Raw genomic sequence first — 21,606 nt, 5'->3', positions numbered from 1 at the left:
GTGTCCTTAACAAGCAAACAGAAGATGTTTTGTGAATGACATGAATCTGCTTTGTCACAGTCGAGCTTTACAAGGCTGCTGTATACTACACTTTGATCCAGTGCAGAGGATGAGGTGTTAAAAATGGTGTAGATACAGATCACGTTTAACACTTCATCCAGAAAAAAACTGAACAGCCCATGATGAGTCACACATCCAGGTGTGCTTGTGAAATGTATTCTGTCCACAGAAACGGAAGACGTTAATGGATGAAATGTGTTTGGTTTCTAAGCAGGAATTGGCAGTGGAGGCTTCAATTAAAGCACATTATTAAACATCTGATGTTTATTAATGCGCACACTGTTACTTTGTTGTCTATTGCGTGATATCTCAGTCCTAAAAACACATTTCCATTCATTTTGCAGGACAAAAACACTTTTGGAATTTGTGTTGTGATCTCCATCTTAGATTTCCTTGCCAAAGAACATCAAAGTAACAGACTGAAGAGATTTAAAGCAGAATTCCTCTGATTTTAAACTTTAAAGGTCAGTTTACTCATTATGTGGGGTGCTACTCTGCCTGTAAAAACAGGATGGCCTTTTAATAAGACTACGACGTCTATGCAGTAGAATGACGCAAATACTTTTCAAAGTGGTGCTACAGAACCAGAGAAAACTGAGAAAAAAGACGCTTTTGCTCAAAAGGGAGAAAACCTAGAACGACCAGAGTGCACTGGGCTGCTCCAGACCAATAAATGCTTCTGCTGGTGGGTGACGTAATGCAAACACGTCCATTCTGAAAACATTGGAGGCAAGAAAGAGGCAACTCAGTAACAGAATCTTGGTTTATATTAGATCTGTGCTGCCTAGTTTTACTATTTGATTTCATTTTTTTTGGCCTTCATTTTCACTGGTAAAGGCACTTGCTATTCACAAACTCTCGCTATTACAGCTAAACATGTCACTGAAGTATGTTCCTAAAAGCATAGTCGGAGAGAAATAGGCAATGCAGTAACATAATCTTGATTTATGTTCAATTAGCACTGCAGAGTTTTATCGTTCGAGCAGATTTCGGTCCGAGTTTGAGGAAGAGAGGAGCGTGTCTCTCTCTTAATCTGCTTGTATACTCTTTGTGTTGGCAGTGGTAGCATGGGTGGAGGGCAATACAAAAATGCATAAGTATAGTTCAAGCAACAGTCTGAGAGCCAGAGAAACTCCACCCTCTTCAAATTGTGTGTGTTATCCTTCCAACAGTCAAAAAATCCAAAGCTTTTCAGTTTATTATTATGTATGACATGGAAAAGCATCAAATTCTCACATTTAAGAAGAATAAAACCAGCAAATGTTTGGCTTTTTATATTAAAAATTGACTAGAGCAGATATTGGATTACCAAAATGGTTGCCAATTAATTTTCTGTTGATGCTTAGCCTTCATGCTGACCTTGTAATCACACCAGATAAATAGTATAAATATCACAAGTTGTTTTTGTGTTACATATTTGTAGCAGTTTGTTTCCAAGTGAGGCCAGATACAAACAAACAGTGAATAGCTCCCTCAGAATTATCTGAATTGATTGTATTAGTATTGGATTTCATTTTGATGTTGCTGCCAGTGCTGGTGCATTTGCTTGCAGCTATTCTGTCAACAGATTGTTTACACGCTGTAGTTCTTTCAACCAAGGCAAATATTAGTGTTGGCACAATACTGGAATTTCTAACTTAGAGACAACACCTTGAACATTGTCATTATTCAATACCATTTTTGATGCCACAGTCTCAACTAAACTGTGTGAATGCAGCATCTTACCAGTCTGCCACCTTCCCCATAAGCATAGCATGTATCTTTAAGATAAAAGTTCCCTTCACTTACTTTTTTAAGTTTTAAGAACAGTGATGCTTTTGGAGCGTAGAAGTGATTGGGTTTTGTTGGTGTGATGTCCTCAGAGAGGTGATGTTATATCTGCTTGCCAGAAATGATTAGATGGTGACTTTGGATGTTGTCTGGCAGCTTTTTCAGAGCAAAGTAATAACAACTGACAACTTTAAAACTAGGAAACGGGCTTTCATGCCAGGACGTACAGTAACCACTCAGAATTGACTCTAATACCAATACAACAGAGTGTGGTTTGGCATGTGTTCTCTCATTGAGCTGCCTGAGTCCTGAGAGATGGGGAGCAGCGAAGTACATTTTCTGGAGCGACACCAACAGCACTGATAAGGTCTTTTACTCATGACACAGATTGATGGGAGGCGAAGGAGGAGAGGACTGATGGCAATAGTCAGGGGACGCATCCGTCACAGAGGGGGGAAGCTGCCACTGCGAGTTTGTTGAAAAAATGCTAAATTGTTTGCATTGTCCCTGGAAATGTCACAGGAGCTCGCAGCATCTGCCTGTTTGGTTTTCGTTTGAGATTAACACATTCTGCGACAGCCGCTCCTGCTGCCAAGTTTTCTAATTCTTTATCAAATCCACATGAGACAAAGCATGCAGCATGAGAGATGGTGCTTGAAACACATCTCAGATGGGCCTGCATGAATAAATTCTTTCACTGAGGCTTTGTAAGAAAGAAACTTGTACTTGATCTCCATGCAGTAAAATTAATGTTCATTGACGAACTCTTCCCTAACCTCTGAGACAGTAAACCATGCAAAATAGTAGACTGACATTTATGGGGTCCCAAGCAAAATGGGGAATAGATAACTTTCACCATTTTAAATACGACCTCACGTTGTGTCAATCAGGTTTGCACAGTGAGTCCGAAACTTGAGTCTGTTACTATAATTTTGAGAAAAGGTTTGATTTTCTGTGTTTTTCCATATCCGTCAGAAGTCTTTAGAGACGTTTGACCAAGAATCAGTGAAGAAATGTGGCGAGAGGACACAGCCATGACAAGACAGAGGAACAAGGCCCACAGAATCATTTCATATCTCAGATAGCTCAGTTTCAACAGGTCAGATAGTAATATTCAGGTGGATGATGATGAAGAGGAGGAGTACAGCTCCGCCCCTTCATGCAGCTGCGGTGCCTAATGCAAGACAGGGAGGGAGTGGTGACAACCAGATTGGTAATCAGAGAGGCAAAGGAGGAAATGCGTCTTTCCATTTTGTCACATGTTGCGAATTTTCGCACCGAAAAGAACAATAAAACTCATCGGAATCAGTGCACAACGTTCCAATGCGTAACAATTTTCTTCAGACGACGGATTTAAAAAACGCATCCAAAAAAAAAACAGACTCAGTGTGCCAAGGCCTTAACAGTCCAAAAATGGAAAGCATTTCAGTTTATTATTGTGTATGACAAAGAAAAGCATCAAATTCTCACATTAAGGATCATGAAGCCAGCAACTAATTGATTAATCGATCACTTGTTGCAGCTCTAGCTATGGTTTGATCATATCTCAACAACCAAAATCTTTTCAGACGGATATCCAGGAAGCAAGCTGTAATCAAATGGGAGTCTGTGATCTAATGTATATCAATAGCAGGTCCTTGACATGAACAAGGTTGACAACCACTGCTGTACATTATCTGTAAGTCTGCCATATTGTCAGATTTGTGCTTTAAATCCATGAGAAAACTACTTTTTTTCTCTTGTAACATTTCATTCAATATTAAGTTTTGCTTTTCTGAATGAAGATTTGATTCAATTCTATTAAATGTTATGAGTGCAGAAGTCTATCTATTAGCTTTCTTTGTTGTGAGTCTGAGACTTTGGTAGGAATTCCCAAACTTTCACAAGATACGCAACTAAAGTCTCTTTAAAAATGTTACCTTTTTAAAAATGATGTAAACATCTCCAGAGCTGAGCACCTAACAGGGTTTATTTTACTTTTCAATAACACTGTGGATATCATTTTCTCTTGGCTTTTCTGTTTGGGTTTCTGTAGTTGTGCACTTTTCTTTGTCCACATTTGCAAGCTACTGCTGCTCATGCTGTCTACTCAATTCCAATTGCATTAAAACAAATCATCTCTTCTTGCTCCAGGGGAATAGCTCTCAAATGATTTGTCCATTAACTGATTAGTCAATTGACAGAAAATGAGTGCATTACAATTTTGATAACTGATTAAGTCATTTATGAAGGAAAAATGCCGATCTCAAGTTCTGTGTTTTATATAATTGTAAACTGAATATTTAGATGGTTGGTCATACAAAATGAGCTATCTGAAGACATTGCCTTTGGCTCTAGGAAAATTTAATGGGCATTATTAATGGCTTATTTGAAAATTTCATAGACGAAACAATTAATCAATCATTTGAAAAGTAATGGAGATATTAATTGATGATGAAAATATTCATTAACTGCAGCCCTACAGTGAAGATGTTTCCAGGAAAGACTAGTTGTCGAGACCAGTAAGTGTAAGGTCTTTGACAAACTGGGTACAGCTCAAACAACTCTCACACTAATTCAAAATAAACAGCAGCTACTGTAAAGCTAATTCACTCATGAATATGTTAAATATTATTATGCTAACACCCAACAGACTCAGCTTTATGTTGGACCATGCCGTGCTGTACTCACCACTGAGAAATTCATGACCTTTATGATCCAGACAGTGAGGGCCAGGTTAACTATCATGGTGACCAGGAGCAGCAGCAGGAAGAAGTAGAGGCATCTTTTTCTCCAGCCGTACAGACCCACTGGGTACACGGTGTCGCAGCCTGGTCGCTGGAGATGCAGGGACTGGGACGCAAGGATAAACTGCTCCTGGGTAATCTGGAGTAAAAGCACACACGGGAGCTTTTATGTTAGTGGCTGTCAAGAATATAGTCACTCTGTGGAAGCAATCACATGTTATTAGTCGTTATTACCTTACAAGCACCACTAATAATGACTCTGGGCTGAGGTGAGCTGAGGCATGGCTGCGTAATCTTATAGGTTTGGTTTTTTTTTTAAAAAGTTTCTACATAAAGACAAAAGGTGAGAGCATGACATGAATGCAAGCTGGGGTGTTACTACAGCCTGAAACATCCATGCTTGGTTATTAAATGGAGTGAGAGGGCGATACTTCGATCTGTAACACACTGGAAATGGATTTATTAAAATTTCGAATAAGGGTTGCGGATTTATTTTGGGAAAACTTTTGCAATGACACACCTGGGTACACCGACCCTACACACTTTTAGAAATTGCACCAGTAGCAGGGTAATTCATCAAGCTCTGTGCCTAAAAGACAAGGTCATTTGGGCGACTTCTTTTTATTCAAAGAGATACCAAATGGTTGTGCGTTTCATTCGGCAGGAGAGGGGAATCATCAGTCAAGATTTATCGATTACAAGTTAGTGATCGGGTGTGGGAGTGACTGGCCCAGAAGTGGAAAAGAAGGTCTTAGTTAACTCAATAGACATAAATCTGCAAATGTGCATACTGATGAAGTAATAACAGTGAGCAATGTGAGTTGCAGTACTGAAAAGGACGGTCCTTGACATTTCTGCTTTTATTTATGTACTTTCCAATGAAAATACATTTGTCTGGATTTAATAACGTGTCACAGCTTTGTTTTCAATGCTAATTACTTGTTGACATTTTGTCAAACTGGATCCCTGTGTTCACAAAGAAAGTCCCCATGAGTGACAGCTTCCTGCAGCTGACCTGTTTACTGCTCCCCTCTGGCTGAGATCTTTATAATGTTACTGCCCATCAAACTTTCACAGGAATGTATTTAACACATCACGTGCAGTGAGCAGGCTTTATGTAAATACGGGAACCTGATGGAGACGATTCACTCAGGCAGGCAGTCCACAAGTTAAGTCAAGGACATCTCTGACGCCCAGTCTTCATGTATGAAATTTCACATTATGAACAAATTACAGGCTGCTTTTCTTCCGCTCAGTGCAAGGGAAAACAGGAGGTGGATTATGAGAAAAGAGGGTCAATTCCATGCCAGAGAAATGTTCTCCAATCTGGCTGAGTAACTAAGTGCCTGCCAGCCACTGAGAAGCTGCTACACGCGAGCTCTGATCTGAGATCAGAGAGGATGATGTCTGTCAAGTGCGGTCGTCCAGGCGAGGGCGAGCGGTAGCTGTTCTCCAGCCGATCGTGACCGCGGGCTGACAGTGTGAAACTCCCCATCACAGGGTGTGCGGCTGCCTGAGCCGTGAACTCTTCTGTTCAGCTGTTGTTGGGTTGAATTCATGCTGAGGCTGCCTCCCATCCCACTCTCTTGCATAGATAATGAACAGAGCAAGGCGCCTGCTGGTACAAACGAAGATAAAATGTCCAGCAGCGGCAGCAGAATGTTTTATTATGTCCAATTATGTCAAAGATTTTTAAAAGTTCCAAACACTTCTGAGGAGCAACTATTATTCATCACGCCAATATAAAATGCATCAATCGCACGAAACACACATCTATAATTGACACACCTGTGCATAGTTTTCCCCAATGGGAGCCCAGAAGTGTAATGTATGCATGACTCAAGTCAGAAACCATGCTCCACATGCTTTACTCACACTCCGCATGTCATTAGCACATGACACTGATGGCAGGTATCATTAGATTGTGTGTTTCCCTGAGAGCCTCTCATTAACAGTGGCAGAGCAAGCAATGACTCTTTAGCTCAGCAAGCTAAAGACTTCCTTCAAGATGAAATAAATTACTTGACCCAGGTTTAAATAGAGGCAGAAACTGCATCTTGTGCTGCTCTTTACCTCATCACTTCAGATACAGCTGCAGTTAAGTTGCTCACAGAGAGAGCATTATTACAGAAAGCGTCTGTTTTAACATCCAGAACAGAGAATATCAGCCTCTGATAGTACTTATTATAGCTGCAACGAATCAATATCAGGGCCAGCGGTTAATGGATTTTAGCGATTATAAAATCCCACACATTGGATTTAGTTTTGTAAACCAGTGTAACAGTGAGCATCAGGCAGCGTGTGGTGTATCAGCTGGTAAACAGCTGGTGCCAGAAATAGGCATATGTCCTTCAGGCTGCATTTTCAGACATTCATCAAATGCAGAAGCTTTTACTTTGTGGCTACTACCAGGCAGCAACTTCCAGGGCTGAAAAATGAAGCCAGCATGGAGGTGCCAAAAACTGCAGTTTTTAGAGTGGCCTCTCAAGACTGCCTTCAAAAGCACATCAATCTCCACAGACCTCCATGTTATAACACCAAACTTTACAGCAAAAATCAACATGTTTACAGCCAGGTATGAAAAACAGTTTTGGTCTCTATAGCTAATTTCCTCGTTCATGACAACTGTACGGGGTGAATTTGAATATAATTCACCCATTAAAATTTAGACATAATAAAGGACGGGCTGCTTTGAGTGACAGGCTGTCTGCTGAAGACGTCTTTGACTTCTCAGTCAGGTCCATCCCTCACTCCTCCACAGCGCCAGCCTCTCCCCAAATGTGGTCACGTCAGAAATAAGACGGCAACGGCTGACATGCCGAACTCAAGGCTTCAAAATGGGAGTCCACAAACCAATGGGTGAGGTCACAGTAGCCACTTATTATTCTTACATTCATTCATTCATTCATTTTCCATAACTGTTTATCCTGTTGAGGGTCGTCGGGGGGCTGGAGCCTATCCCAGCTGACAGAGGGTCGTCGGGGGGCTGGAGCCTATCCCAGCTGACATTGGGCGAGAGGCGGGGTACACCCTGGATAAGTCGCCAGACTATCACAGGGCTGACACATAGAGACAGACAACCATTCACACTCACATTCACACCTATGGACAATTTAGAGTCACCATTTAACCTGCATGTCTTTGGACTGTGGGAGGAAGCTGGAGTACCTGGAGAAAACCCACGCCTCACAGCAAGAGGGTTCCTGGTGTGAACCCAGGGTGGGGGAGCCCTTCTGTGTGGAGCTTAACAGCTCCTTGCCCTGCTGTTGCTCCTCAACTCTCTATCATGAGACACTAGGAGACTGCTGCTGCAGGAGTGTGAACTCTTTGCCAGGGACAATTGGTGAGAGTCAAAGCATTTGCACACACACACGCAAAGTGACATATCCAAAGCACAAGGTGATGTCATCAAATGTTTTGTTTAGTCCAGACAACAATCCAAAACTTAATATAATTTAATTTACTATCTATTGAACAAAAGACAAAAAAGAGCAGCAAATTGTGACATTTGACAACTGTTTGCCATTTTTGCTTGAAGAATTACCTAAACAATCAGTTAATTATCACAAAGAAGCAAGTTAATTTTTTGTTAATTAACTAATTGATTGCATAACTGTTGCAGCTCTACTTTATATATCTCTATCTAGCACTGAATTGATAAGTTAATTTTTCTGTTTTGACGGTCAAATACTTGTTTGTCATTGTCATTTTCAGGCAGAATAGTCAGATTCTCTCTGACTCCGTCTTGGCCAATGTGAAGATTTGCTGCCTTATGTGATAGAAAACTGAATATCTTTGGGTTTGGGATTCTTGGCTGGACAAAACGAGCAATTTGAATATATTGCCTTGGATTCTGTAACTGTAATGGCCATTTCTATTGATTTTCTGACATTTTCTGCAAACAAATATTAATTGAATCAAGCAATTAACTGGCAGATAAAAAAGAAAAGAAGAAAGAGACATTGTTGTTGAGTTTTTTATGTATCTTTTGGCACGTCGAGCTCCACAAGCTGAGTGCCATCTAGTTCCATTATATTCAAGAGAAGACAAACATCTATGTGTCAATATCTCCAACACTCAGCAACTCACACCAAAACAATCTAGACTGACTAGCACTACAGAGAGGAGGGAAAATATGCTTTAGCTTTTGGAGTCAACTGTCCCTTTAAAAAGGGATAAAAATCAATCAAAACACATCATTTGCAAGATACTTCCAATAAGTTTCGGTCGAGCAGTTTCCTGGCCCATTATATGAAATTTCAGTTGTTTCAATTTTTACAAAGCCATCAAAATAAAATGTGAGCGTCTGTGCACTGAAGCTCACATTTCCAAATCTTTCCCATAATTGAAACAGCTCCTTGGACAGGCATGAATGACTGGACAGTCTCTAAACCAGAACAATAATAACACTGGGTAATGCACTCCAAACACGGCATCTAACAAGAGTCTTCCAGAGCCTTCCCACTGCCTCACAACTTAATACACTCCTAGTGACTGTTTCCTTGGACGAACAGTTTAGGTCACATCTGCCAGCAGTGGCAGATGTCTCACAAATGGATGTTGCGACTTTGCAGCAAATACAAATGACCCATATCGCTGGCCTAGAAATGTCAGTGATTCCAATTTAACCGGTGATACAGCTGAGGGACAAGAGCATTATGAGAGGTGCTTACACAAAGGCTGAATATAAACTCTCAGCAGTGTCGCAGATGACTGTTTACAACCACAACTCTGCCATACACACAACGTTTAGTGAAACCATACACTCTTCTACGGCTCAGCTTGTTTCTAACATCCTCACACTTCACTGGAATCTAAAGACACTCAAAACTTAAATACACATTTAAATCACACCATGAAAAACTGTTTGAAAAACAATCTTTTAGCCTACAGCCATGCCCCTGCTGGACAGATTCAGTCTATTTTCAATCCACTGTTGCTAGGGGAAACTTCAGCACTTGTAATTTCTATGGCAACCCACTGTTCCCAACGCTAGTGGATCCTGTGATTTCTTTGCAAGAGTTTTAATGCATATATTACCCTGGTCGAGTCATGCCTCCTAAAGCTCGCTTATTCACAGAGCAAATGGAGGAGTGCATAGTGGCTGGCGTTTTGTCAATCTGTCATTTCAGCATGCCGGTCACAGCTGACTCACAAACACGCTGGACTGGACTGATCGAGATGTCTAACGGCAGCAGGAGTGAGAAACAACTTTGACTTTTCAGAAACAAAATATTGATCACAGAGCAAGCTGTGCAGGCATCTCACGCTACGTTGAGTCCCATTTATCAGGTCATGTCAGCTTTAGTGGGTCTGACAATTAACACTTTATATAGAAAAGCATTGTTACACAACAGAGTTTCTCAAAATGTGTGTGGATATGAGCAATCCAAAACTGTATAATTAAAAATGTTGCCCTTTTACTGTAGCAGCTACAGAAACAGTCCTGATAATAATTAGGAAATAGGAGCAGTGGTCAGTTAAAGGTCACTGCAGGGACAGACGGACACTCACAGTTGGCGACTATGATGCGACTGTCTGGGGCCAGATGATAAGTATAAATCTCAACCTTCCTTTGCTTGTATAACCTTTTTTAATAAACTGTCAGAGTCCCATATGATGAAACTGTGACTAGTCACGACAACCAATGACATCTCAAGCCAGACATTTAACCAACTAATCAGCCCAAGCCCAATCCAAAATCCTGACATGGTCAGACTGTCACTAATTTGGACAAATGTATCAGAAATTCGCCATTATGAGGCAGAAAATAATACACTCTGTTGCATATAAAATAGGGATGCACAAACCAATACTGATATCAGGCTGATGCTGATACTTTTTACCAAGTTGCTGGTACACAATTTGATTTAATAATAAAAAACAATTCAGTAGATTTATATCTATGAATTAATTTGTTTGTTAATTTAAAAAAAAAAAAAAGTTAGAAAAACTAACCGCCACGAGACAGCCAGCAGACCAGGATCATGGACAGAACAGGTTTGACGTTTTGATATTATGCATGTGATCCACCGTAGGAGATTTAAAAAGCAGCTAATAGCAGTTAGCAGCTAACTCAAAGAAGAACAGCGACTGTAAAAGTCTGCAAATTGGAAAGACCTATGAGATTCAGGGGCTCCTACCAGCTGCTTTTTAAATCTCCTGCAGTGGGTCGCACACAAAAAACATGTCATCAAAATGTTGTCTATGATCCCATGCTGCGAGCTGTCCTGTTTGTACAGACAATGTTTCGGTGCTGATACAACCTCCAATGCTGTCTTGAAGACGAGACAAGTCTGTCCCCATATTCCGCGAGGTGGCATAAGGTCGTGAAATTCCTCCCTTGCATCCCTAATTTAAAACAGTAACTGTGATATTAATTTGTGGTCATACTGTCCACATACTGGCTCCCAACCTGTGTGTTGGAACCCCACAAGGAGTCACAAGATGATTCAAAGGGGTCACAAGATGATAAATTGGGTAGGATATGCAGAAAGTTTAGCAATTTTCCATAATTTTGTATTCTCTAGTAAAATACGGTATAATTTTACCTCTTCAGATCTCCCAAAATTACAGTGTAAGAGGAGAAAATGATCTTCAGCTGAACTGCTCATAACCCATAGACCAAAAAAAACTGCACTCCTAAACACCGTGGTTGGAGAATCATCTCTCACCTGTTTCCTGTATGTGTAATGCCTGCTGCCAACTGCAGATGCTCCATTAGGCATCTTACAAAGTGAAAAATCACAAGTGGTTTCATGAAATCAGGTGGAGTCCACACACCAATGAATCAGATTTCCATTTTATTCTGCCTTTTTTTTTAGCCAAAAGACACAAAACCCACACTGAAATAAAGATAAGTACATCACGACTGTATTCTTTGTGCAAAAAGGTGAATTTCGCTGCAAATTTCTATTCGTTTTAACAATTTCATCTGTAACTTTTTCACAAAATAAGTTACAGATCTTACCACAGGAGTTTTGCTTTCGATAAAAAATGCATTTTATGTGTTACTTAATGATCCATGAAGAGAAATTAAAGTGTACTGTGCCCACAACTGCAACAACTACACTGCTGCGGGGTCATAAGTGATGACTGAGAGGGATTACCATTGTATGAGTCTATACTGTAGGCTTACATGTTTTTTAAAATCCTGCACAGTATACCTTTAAAGCAATGATTTACTCCCACATTTGAGACATTACTGATTTAAAAAAAGTGATTTCATTATTTGCTTTTCTTATTGAAACATGGTGTTATATCTTGTTACATACTGTACAATTTATTTCAAGAGGATATGATGCTTCTTGAAAAGCAAAAGCCTTTCTTTGCTAAGTAAAATATGCTAATTGGTTAATTTTGTCCAACACCAGCTATTCAGCATTAATGTTTTGCAGTACAGTGGCTGAAAACAACAAATTAAGCGTAAATAATGTAACAGAAACTGTTGACAACAACTGTGTGCACAATTATAAGTTTGGGACTAGAGAATCACTCAACGCTCAAACTTCCAATCATAAAAAGTCTGAAGACCATTTCTCTCCTCACTCACACAACCCAGTCCAACAATTATTCTGAGCGTCTGCATATCCTCATCCAATGAAGACAAAATACTGTGTTCTCATATGCCTGAGACAAATGTCAACCGATTACCACGAACAGATGGCTCTGAAATCTACACAAAGCTACGGATGGTTTACCACCTACAGTCCTGATTACATGTAGTTTCTATTAATAGAAACTCACCGCCCACGCAGTAACTTGCTTCTCTAAGGTACAATAAGGTATAAAAACTGCGGTCTCTGTAGATCATTCGCTGCGCTGGGAAAGTCCTTATGGATTTGTTGCACGACCATATTTATCTCTGCACACGCTACTTCATCAATCCCCTTTAAGTTTCTGCTGAGATCTGACTGTGTCACTTTTCTTTTCTGCTAGGGGGGGAGGAAGGGGGTCCTCAGAGCTTTGACTACAGACGTTACAGCTGGATTCAGCCAAAGCCAGCAATTACCCAGCAGTCCCCTACCCACTGCCAGCACGCCTCATCTTCACCAATTAGTGTAGAGGGTGATATTCTACATGCTGTTTTGATCAAACAGTGACATGCTGCAGAGGCAGCAAAATGCAGCTGAGAATCCCCTAACGAAAGAAAATGAGACGTTATTAATGCCTGATAGTGTTAATCAGCAAATCGGCTGGCGCTGTCTCACTCAGCGGTGCCACGGGAGTCCTGCAGGGCCGCCTCAGCTGGAGGTAAAAAAACATTTGAGGTGCACTAATGACTGTAAAGCTTGTACTCATCCATCCTGCGTACGATCGCTGCACAATCGCTGAGGCAGCAACGGGGGAAAGGGATGGACACAATCATGCTACGAGTCTGTCATACAGTATCAAAGCACCTATTCGTTTCGGTTCTGTGGGCCTTTTGGGTTTGACAGAAAGCCCAATCAAAGAGACAGAGGAGCCTGAATGCGCGGCTGCAACCGGGAAAACCAATTATACTTCCCAAATGTGCAACTCGCTGCATTGATGTAACCATTTCACATTTTGTTGATGAGACAATCAAGCATGTGAGCGAGGGTGCTGCTGTCAATAGTCGCTCCGCTTAGATGTGAAATCCAATTTTTGTGGCTCCATCATCTCTGGTGGAGTTACAATAGCGGAGGGGCTCGTCAATGGCTTCATCTTCTGCAGCGTGGTTGCCCTTTATGGGTGGATGGCAGAACGCTTCATCCGGCTGACAGCAACAAAGGTAACCCTACTGTAAGCATGAGACCGGCGGGGATCAAAGATCTCAGATAAGTCCGGCACAAGGAAAAGGTCGCAGCTGTTCAATCAGAGCACACAGCCAACACGACTGAACATCACAGACTGTTTGAAGAGGGGTTTTCAGAGAGAATTTCCTTTTGCTGCAGCTCTGCTTTTGATGACACTTTGATGAGAAATATTTGTACCTGCATGGCAACACAAAAGTGTGCAACAAACATCGTCGGCACCTCTGACCTTTGCATCACTTATTAACAGAGGAGAGCTGGTTTTGTTGAGCCTCTTAAATGTTTGCAGCTCTGTCACTTCCTTCCTCAGTGTTGATGATGGCTCTGGCGTGGGGTGGGGGGAGAAGGTGAAGGGAGAAGACGACAAACTGCTGATGTAAACAGACAGACACTTCTCCACAGTACACTAGCTTTCCTTGCTAATCCCTAGCAAATCCTTGGAGAGAGCGACAGGGCCATTTTGGACAGCACCCCCATAGGCGTCATTTGCATTCATCAGCCGAACGCACAGGGGAAGTGCCAGACTGAGTGGCGCACTATCAACAAAAATACAAAGCATTCAAAACAAAGACTGGCTTTAATTAAAGCAGATAGTGGATCCTTTCACATCACCTTCCTCACAACTCAAAAAAGAGCACAAACATGGCAAATTAGCTGAAAGACAAACTTGCAGACTTGTCACTAAGCTGGAAGTGCTGGATCAGCTCAGAGCCGGTGTGAGCAGGAGTGATTTCTTGACTGATAAGCGTTACTTAACCATTAAGCCCAGAGGTGTGTGTGTGTGTGTGTGTGTATGTGTGTGTGTGCAGCAGGCCAATGGATGGACTTGAGTGCACAGCCAAACAGAGGCTCTGCTGTGTGGGTTTCTGACACCGAGAGCTGCTTTCTTGCACTGCAGCAGCGGAGACGAGATGCACATACTGTACCCAGAGGTTACTGCCTCCCCTGCTAGACTGGAATGATAATGAGAAACCATGCAGGCAGAATATTCATAGGCTGTCACATTACTGTGATTCTTGAGAGGGGAGAATGCATAGGATATGAGCTATAGTGCAAGAGGGAGATATGTAAAGAAGTCCAGGCAGGATTCCTGAGGTGTTTGAGCGCAGGTGAGTGCTTGTGAAGCATCATGTTTCCTGCCTGGAGAGATGCAACCACTGGGAGGACTACAGACAGCTCCCATTCATCTTTAATTAGCTGGGACTTTTAATGGAACAATTGAAGCAGTGGGTGCACCTGTTGCAGGGGGGACTCGGGGGGAACTTGACTTTGGCCTGCTGAATAAAACAACACAGCCTCTATATGAATAAGTCATGAGCAGTTACATCAAGTATCCTGCTGTCCTGTAAAGCAAGGTTAATAAAACTCACTTTCCCGCTGCATTATGGGACGTCCGTGTCAAACTAGTCCAGCATTCAGCTGACAGACTCACTGTTTATAAATTACACACAAACACGCACTTTTTCCGCCATTGTTTTCTTACCTTCAGCGTCTCTATGTCGAGAGTGGCCGACTGCTCCATGTTACAGTCTCATTTGTCACAGTTACATATTTCCACAAAGTTGAAACAAGCTAACGGCACGAAATTCAGCCCCCGGCGCGCGAGCTAGCGGCACTTCAGCAAACAATACAGTTATCCAACGGTTTAAACTACTCACACTTGTTTTTATCTACATTGTAACTGTACTTTAAATGTATTTTGAAGCCGTTAATGTGGACCGTAACTACTGTACAAACAAGCGACGGGCTAATTAGGACACGCAGGTTCAGGTGCGTCCGTCCGCTGCTCACTTTTCGTTCAAGGAGCCGAAGAGACGATCTGCTCTCCTTCAAAAACTCAACCGCCATCAAGACGGACACAATGAGGAGTACGACTTCCGGTACGTAACTTCAAAATAAAAGTTATAGGACACTTAACAATTCTATAAACAATATAAACAAAAAATAATCAAACACAGAATTTCCTGAAACCACTTTTTTAAAGGTGCTACTGGCAAAATAAGACACCTTATATTTTAATATAACAAATGGAAATTAAAGAAGGTAAATAAAATCAACATTTTAAATAACTATATAATTAAAAATATAATACAATTGAGATTCACATATGAAACAAAACATCAGCGTCCTTTTTTGCCCTTCTCTAAAAATAAATAAATAAATAAAAATTAAAAAATCAAAAGGACTCTCAAAACAACTTGATAAAAATAAATAAATAAATAAAATACCAAGCTAAATTTACAAGACAATGCATGGGCCTGCTGTTACATTAGTAACGTTAACATTTCAGTAAGTGTCTTTAAATAAGATAATAAAAATAAGATACTCATTTTTGCCTTTCCTTTGTCTGCCACTGGCTTCTGAAATGCACATGAATTTATTTATTTATTTTTTTAAAAAAAAGGTATATATTTATATATTATCTAAGAATAGCTACCTGGAGCTTTTATTGGTGTGATATTTATTTGTGTTTTTATTAGACTAACTATATACTATAAACATATATAATTACAATATACTTACTACACCTGTGTTCAAAAAAGAACTTAAATTATATTAATTAATTATTTTTATATCTTCATTTATTTTTTGGTAAGATAGTCTGTAGCAATCTATACCAAATTAAAAACTATGAATAAGCAATTTAAAAACCCTATTCAATTAAATGATACAGTAGGCTATAAAAGATTTCTTCGAACACATCAACAAAAAATGATTTTAACCTTCCCCAAACTTGTGTCATATTATCATAATACTGGATCATTCTTAGTGATAAATTTGTATTATGTAAGAGGCAATTAAATTTAGTGGAGCCCTTATCATTATCATTATTATAATTATTATCATAATTATTATTTCTAATAGCCTAGTAGCAGTATTTTACAAAATTAAATGAGTTTAAGTTAATCCTTATCAGGCAAAGTCATATCGTTTTATTCTGAAAAGAGAGTATTCTTCAATTTCCTGTTTCATCAGTGTGAACTGCGATTATCTTGACACAATCAAGCCCCATTCAGGAGGGAAGGCACTGCTTAATACAACTGTTAAACACCAGATTATGTGGTCAGTGTGAGCGGCCACATGCAGCTGCAGCAGAGGTCACTGTTAATATGACATCAGAGGAAACTTCCTCTCACTGACTCCTATTTACCAGACATTTGGAAGCCAAATACAGCTTCAATTGACCATTAGACGAAAATAAACTGTTTCTATTTAGCTGAACAGGCATCAAGAGAGTATGTAGAGTGATAATAAAGCCTTATGATTTTTCTCCATACGCACAGTGTACATTAAATATAACTGGCTTCAGCTTTATTTGTTCCAATTCATTGATATTTGATGCACCCTGCAGGAGACATGGTGACACTTCAGTAAAGTACTGTAGGCTGTGTATCAGAAACATAAACTGATGTTAGGGGGCACCTGGGCTGTTGTCACACTTTTTACTCATGTGTGAGCTGCTCATCATCAAAACATCTTTCAATACTCATTCCTACATTATATGAAAGCTTAAGGTCTTGGCTTAGAATGGGGATCCCTTTCATTTTTACAACCCATCACAGGGCTGGTTGTCACAATGTATAGGATTGGTTGTCCCTATAGTTACCAATGGAGTTTCGGGGGGGGGATTTTAAAAATTCATTCAAATAAACACAAGAAGTTTGTGCTCTAGAAAAGGATCAGCACTCAGTGAATAACCTCCTAAGCCCTATGATAAGCTATTATGGCAAGGCTTAACTATACAGACCAGTGAGCAGAACCTCCTTTCACCAGTGTTTCATCTAGTTGGTCCCACGACACCTCCAGGAGGCTAGTAAGAGAGGATGCAGGTGACACTGAGGGCAGTATGCCAGTCAGAGAGAGAACCATGGAGCAAACGGTTAGAGTTAGATGGCCTAGGGCAAATGACAGTAAAGAATGGGAGATAGTTAATAGAGATTTGTCAGTAATCTTAAGTAGGCTTAGAGGAAATGCAATAGAAAGGTTAGAAAAGGTGGGAGATATAATTTACTCATATGACGCAGAGAGGTTTGGGGTGCATGAGAGAAAGAGGAGTGAGAGGGTACAGTAAGGTAAGTCTAGGCGGCAAAGAGAAATAGAGAAGTTAGTCAAGGAAAGGAGACAGTTAAGAAAGCAATGGAAAAAGGCTACAGAAGAAGAAAGGGAGGGAATTAAGGTGTTGCAAGAGGAGTTGAGAAGCAGGCTAGCAGTTCTTAGAAGGGCAGAGCATCTCAGGAAAAAGAGGAGGAAGAAGGAATATGCTAGGACAGGTTTTTTCAGGGACCCTTTTAAGTTTGTTAAAGGGTTGTGTACTCTGTATTTACCTTAAAAAGGTAATGTTGTAGTTTTTAATGATAAAAACACCAAATAAGTTTTTTTTAAAAACACCACCTCTACAGTATAATAGTAGCCTACTCATCAATGCCCCTTGTGTCACCATGAATTTGAACCATGTGATTGTTTGAATTATCCTTTGTAATCAAAGTAAAATGAAGGCTTTATTAAAGCCGCTGTTTTTATGACAATTCACTATGAATATAACATTAAATGAAACAGTGAGATTGGAACAGATTGATCTCCAGCACAATCTGACTAGGAACTTTTGATAAAATGTCAAATAGCATAGGTTGAAGTGTGTCACTGTTTAGATACAGCGTTGTTTTCTAATGAGGAACGAAAGCAACATTGTGTGTGTATGTGTGTGTGTGTGTGTGTTTTATCAAAAACACCTGAGAACATATGGACTATAACATGTTTGCATGCTGACTGTCTTTCTGAACGGTCACACACGTGACACCCAACCCCCAGAGCAGTGAGACAACCAACCCCAACTGACCTCTTGACGAACATTTTAAGCTAGCTACCATATAGCTTTAGCTTGCTGGCTAAAAGGTGACTCAAATCAAAGCTATGACCTTTGACCTTTTGTAGTGTTTGATTCTTTTTAACTCTGACCCATAAAAATGACAAAATATCCCCTCATCTAATGCCACAGCGCCCTCTAGTGTGATTGTAATAAGCATGGTGACAACCAACCCATGTGACAACCAACCTGTACAGTATATTTAAAGCTTTGTCCATTTATGTATTTGTTTATGTAGATATTTAGGTTAATGTGTAGAAGGTAAATGGATGTATTTTTGTCATGAAAAAATAATATACATTGAAAATTAAAAAAAAAAAAAAGAAGACAGGAAAAGTATTGGTCATTTGTGTATTTTATGAATATTAATGATTATATATATATAGCTAGGCCCTATAGGTGCATAAAATTTAAGCTTATCTGCAGCTTATAAATATGGAGGACTTGCATGAAAATTGGCTAAATATAAATATATATGTTCAGCCTTTTAAAACATTTTCATTGTAGTATCCTTACACATACAGCAGAGGGCAGCAGAGTGTCAGGCTGGCTTCCTCTCAGACAAACATAATCAACCCAGAGCGCCAACTCTGAACTAGGATTAATAATCAACCATCGATACATTGATTCATCATCGCAGGGATGACAGACGCCAAGCAAATCATGGCACAGAAAAGGTAGATAACTCCATTTAATCTGCGTTAATCTTTCATATTCTGAGTTAATTACAGCTCGTAGGCATTAAATATATGGTGTCATGTTATAATAATGTTGCAAAATCACTGATGGTGACACCCATATTTTTATAGGTCGCATAGACAGTAAATATTATCCAGATATTTTAATTGCTAACATTATAACAGATCAATATGTGATTGCAGACTGACAGGATGTGCATGATCATCTATGTAGCTGTGTGTTGTGTGCATTGTGTGTGTGTGATGCAGCTGTAATGGTCACAGTGCATCACTGTTTGGAACATTTCATGTGATCTCTGTGTTTCCTCGCAGTGCTAAAATAGCAGCTGGAGCTGTTGTGTGTGTTGAGAGCGAGATCAGAGGAGATGTGACCATTGGTGAGGATTTTTTTTTAACATCACAATTAATGTTTCATTGCATATCCAGCAGCTGTCTGCTCCAACAAGGCCTTTTCTTTATTTATATTATAGGTGCCAGAACAGTTGTCCACCCCAAAGCTCGGATCATAGCAGAGGCAGGGCCTATTATCATTGAGGAGGGCAATCTGATAGAGGAGCAGGCACTTATTATTAACAGGTACAGTGTGTATTACAACATTGTTTCCCTGTCTGATCATGACAGTTTTACCCTATATTATCTTATGTTGTGTTTTGTCTGCAGTTATCCGGAAAATATCAAGCCAGACACAGAGGGAGTGGAGCCGAAAACAATGACCATCGGGGCCAATAATGTGTTTGAAGTTGGATGTGGTATCCTTTGCTATGCAGAAAACAATAGAGTGGCACCTGACTGCAGTAAAGCCGAGACAAATTGACATTTATTAGCTTTTTTTTTCTTTTATTGACATGTTTTATAACACGTAACAACGGAAAAAAAAGTCATTCTTGAAATGAGTGTTAAAATAAAGCAGTAAAGGGAAGGAAGGAAAACCAGAAACAGCCGTCCAACTCAAGGCCCACCCCAAGATACAAGCTTATTGTCCACATATCTGAGTTTATGTCAGCCAAGAAGTAAGAAATGCTACATAAATCCTTATATGTGTTTGAGGTAATTAAGACACAGTGTTGCATGTATATAGTTTGTCCACCAGAGAGCACTGACAACTCAAACTTCCCACTCAGGGAAGTGCATGGATCAGGCTGGTGGTGGTGGTGTAATGGTGTGGGGGATATTTTCTTGGCACACTTTGGGCCCCTTAGTACCAACTGAGCATGGTTTAAACACCACAGCCTACCTGAGTATTGTTGCTGACCGTGTCCATCCCTTTATGACCACAGTGTACCCCTCTTCTGATGGCTACTTCCAGCAGGATAACGCACCATGTCACAAAGCTCAAATCATCTCAAACTGGTTTCTTGAACATGACAATGAGTTCACTGTACTCTAGTAGCCTCCATGGGAGATTGACATCATGGATCTGCAGCAACTGTGTGATGCTATCATGTCAATATGGACCAAAATCTCTGAGGAATGTTTCCAGCACCTTGTTGAATCTATGACACCAAGAATTAATGCAGTTTTGAAGGCAAAAGGAGTCCCACCTGGTACTAGCAAGGTGTACCTAATGAAGTGGCCTGAAATACGGATTTATAGATTTAAATCCTTAATAATTGTGCCACAGTCTCTCAAGCTTTGAAAATTGGAGACAACAATGTGATTGAGTCCAAGGGTAAGTACTGTAACCACTTCCCATATCTCAGTATTGATATACAGTATGATATAGTAGATTTTCTGTGAAATCGATAAAGAAACTGTGTGTTATCACTATTTGTAACTTTGCACACAATGGTCTAAATCCCAGCTGATCTCGGGAGAAACGTGATTCTGACCAGTGGATGCATCATCGGCGCGTGCTGCCAGGTCAACACGTGTGAGGTCATACCGGAGAACACGGTTGTGTACGGTTCAAACTGCATCCGCCGCGTGCAGAGCGAGAAGCCACAGGTCAGTCCCTGTTAATGCTTGCTCATGCCTGCCAGTCACGAAGTATTGTTGGCTTGAGTGCAGATTCATGTTTTTTATTTATTCATTTATTTATTTTAATCCTGCAGCCTCAGACTCTGCAGCTCGACTTCCTCATGAAGATTCTGCCCAACTATCACCACCTGAAGAAGACGGCCAAAGGAAGCGGCACACCGGTGAGGAACTGAGACAGAGATGGATCCAGAGGTCTTGGTGCACCACACACTAATGACTCGATTCCTTCTACTTGCACTTTTCTTTCACTCAAGTGTCATTCCTTAATGTCTAAACACCTCTGGCACTGAAAACAACCATCACACACTCCTCATATCTTCCAGCACATTAGCAGTGCTTTCATTTGTGACGTGACCATTTCTGGTGTTGCACTTTTGCTTTCAGATCAATATTAAGCCTATTTATGATATATTTTGGACTTGAAATTGTGCCATTTGTATGTTAAGTAATTCTACTCATATATATTTATAACTGTTCCAATAAATATTGCAATAAAGATTCCAATAAAGATTGCATTTCAGCTTGTTTTCCTCAAACTGTTGGTTTTATATGCACTATATTCTTTGACCACAAGGGGGGACTATTGAGCAACTGTCTGCTCACCCTCTGCTGTCTGCTCTGGAGGCTTTGTTTCATCAGGTAAAATAACCTTTATTAATACACCAACTAAAAATATCTATTTGGGCATGTTTTTAATGCTAAAAATACTTAATTTTAATTTCATCTGCTTCAAGTCG

The 21,606-nt window shown here is 40.2% G+C and overlaps 2 protein-coding genes across 3 annotated transcripts in view; one reads left to right on the top strand and one right to left on the bottom strand.

Moving 5' to 3' along the window:
- Positions 1-15,162, bottom strand: part of LOC126404571 (zeta-sarcoglycan-like) — a 70,582-nt gene extending 55,420 nt beyond the window's left edge. For both annotated transcript variants that reach the window (XR_007571497.1, XM_050067899.1), the window contains exons 1-2: positions 14,814-15,162; positions 4,501-4,695 (exon numbers count right to left, since the gene is read on the bottom strand). Coding sequence is in view for 1 of the 2 variants with exons in the window: in XM_050067899.1 (XP_049923856.1) it covers positions 4,501-4,695; positions 14,814-14,852 (234 nt within the window). In the remaining variant the exon portion in view is untranslated. The remainder of the gene's footprint in view (positions 1-4,500; positions 4,696-14,813) is intronic.
- Positions 15,163-18,791: 3,629 nt separating this feature from the next.
- Positions 18,792-21,373, top strand: LOC126404572 (dynactin subunit 6-like). Its single transcript, XM_050067900.1, has 7 exons — positions 18,792-18,871; positions 19,205-19,269; positions 19,363-19,468; positions 19,553-19,641; positions 20,514-20,561; positions 20,694-20,836; positions 20,944-21,373. The coding sequence occupies exons 1-7, from the start codon at positions 18,837-18,839 to the stop codon at positions 21,040-21,042; spliced, it is 585 nt and encodes a 194-aa protein (XP_049923857.1). The 5' UTR covers positions 18,792-18,836; the 3' UTR covers positions 21,043-21,373.
- Positions 21,374-21,606: the final 233 nt, after the last annotated feature.

Source organism: Epinephelus moara, chromosome 17, assembly GCF_006386435.1.
Source record: "Epinephelus moara isolate mb chromosome 17, YSFRI_EMoa_1.0, whole genome shotgun sequence".
In the NCBI taxonomy this organism is placed as follows: Eukaryota; Metazoa; Chordata; class Actinopteri; order Perciformes; family Serranidae; genus Epinephelus; species Epinephelus moara.
This window is presented reverse-complemented; position numbering and strand designations above follow the sequence as displayed.

Excerpts from the sequence above, each read along its gene's own strand:
- LOC126404572 (XM_050067900.1), top strand. The coding sequence starts at position 18,837 with ATGACAGACGCCAAGCAAATCATGGCACAGAAAAG. Across the intron at positions 20,562-20,693 it reads CAATGTGATTGAGTCCAAGG|CTGATCTCGGGAGAAACGTG; the intron begins GTAAGTACTGTA and ends TCTAAATCCCAG. Across the intron at positions 20,837-20,943 it reads TGCAGAGCGAGAAGCCACAG|CCTCAGACTCTGCAGCTCGA; the intron begins GTCAGTCCCTGT and ends TTAATCCTGCAG.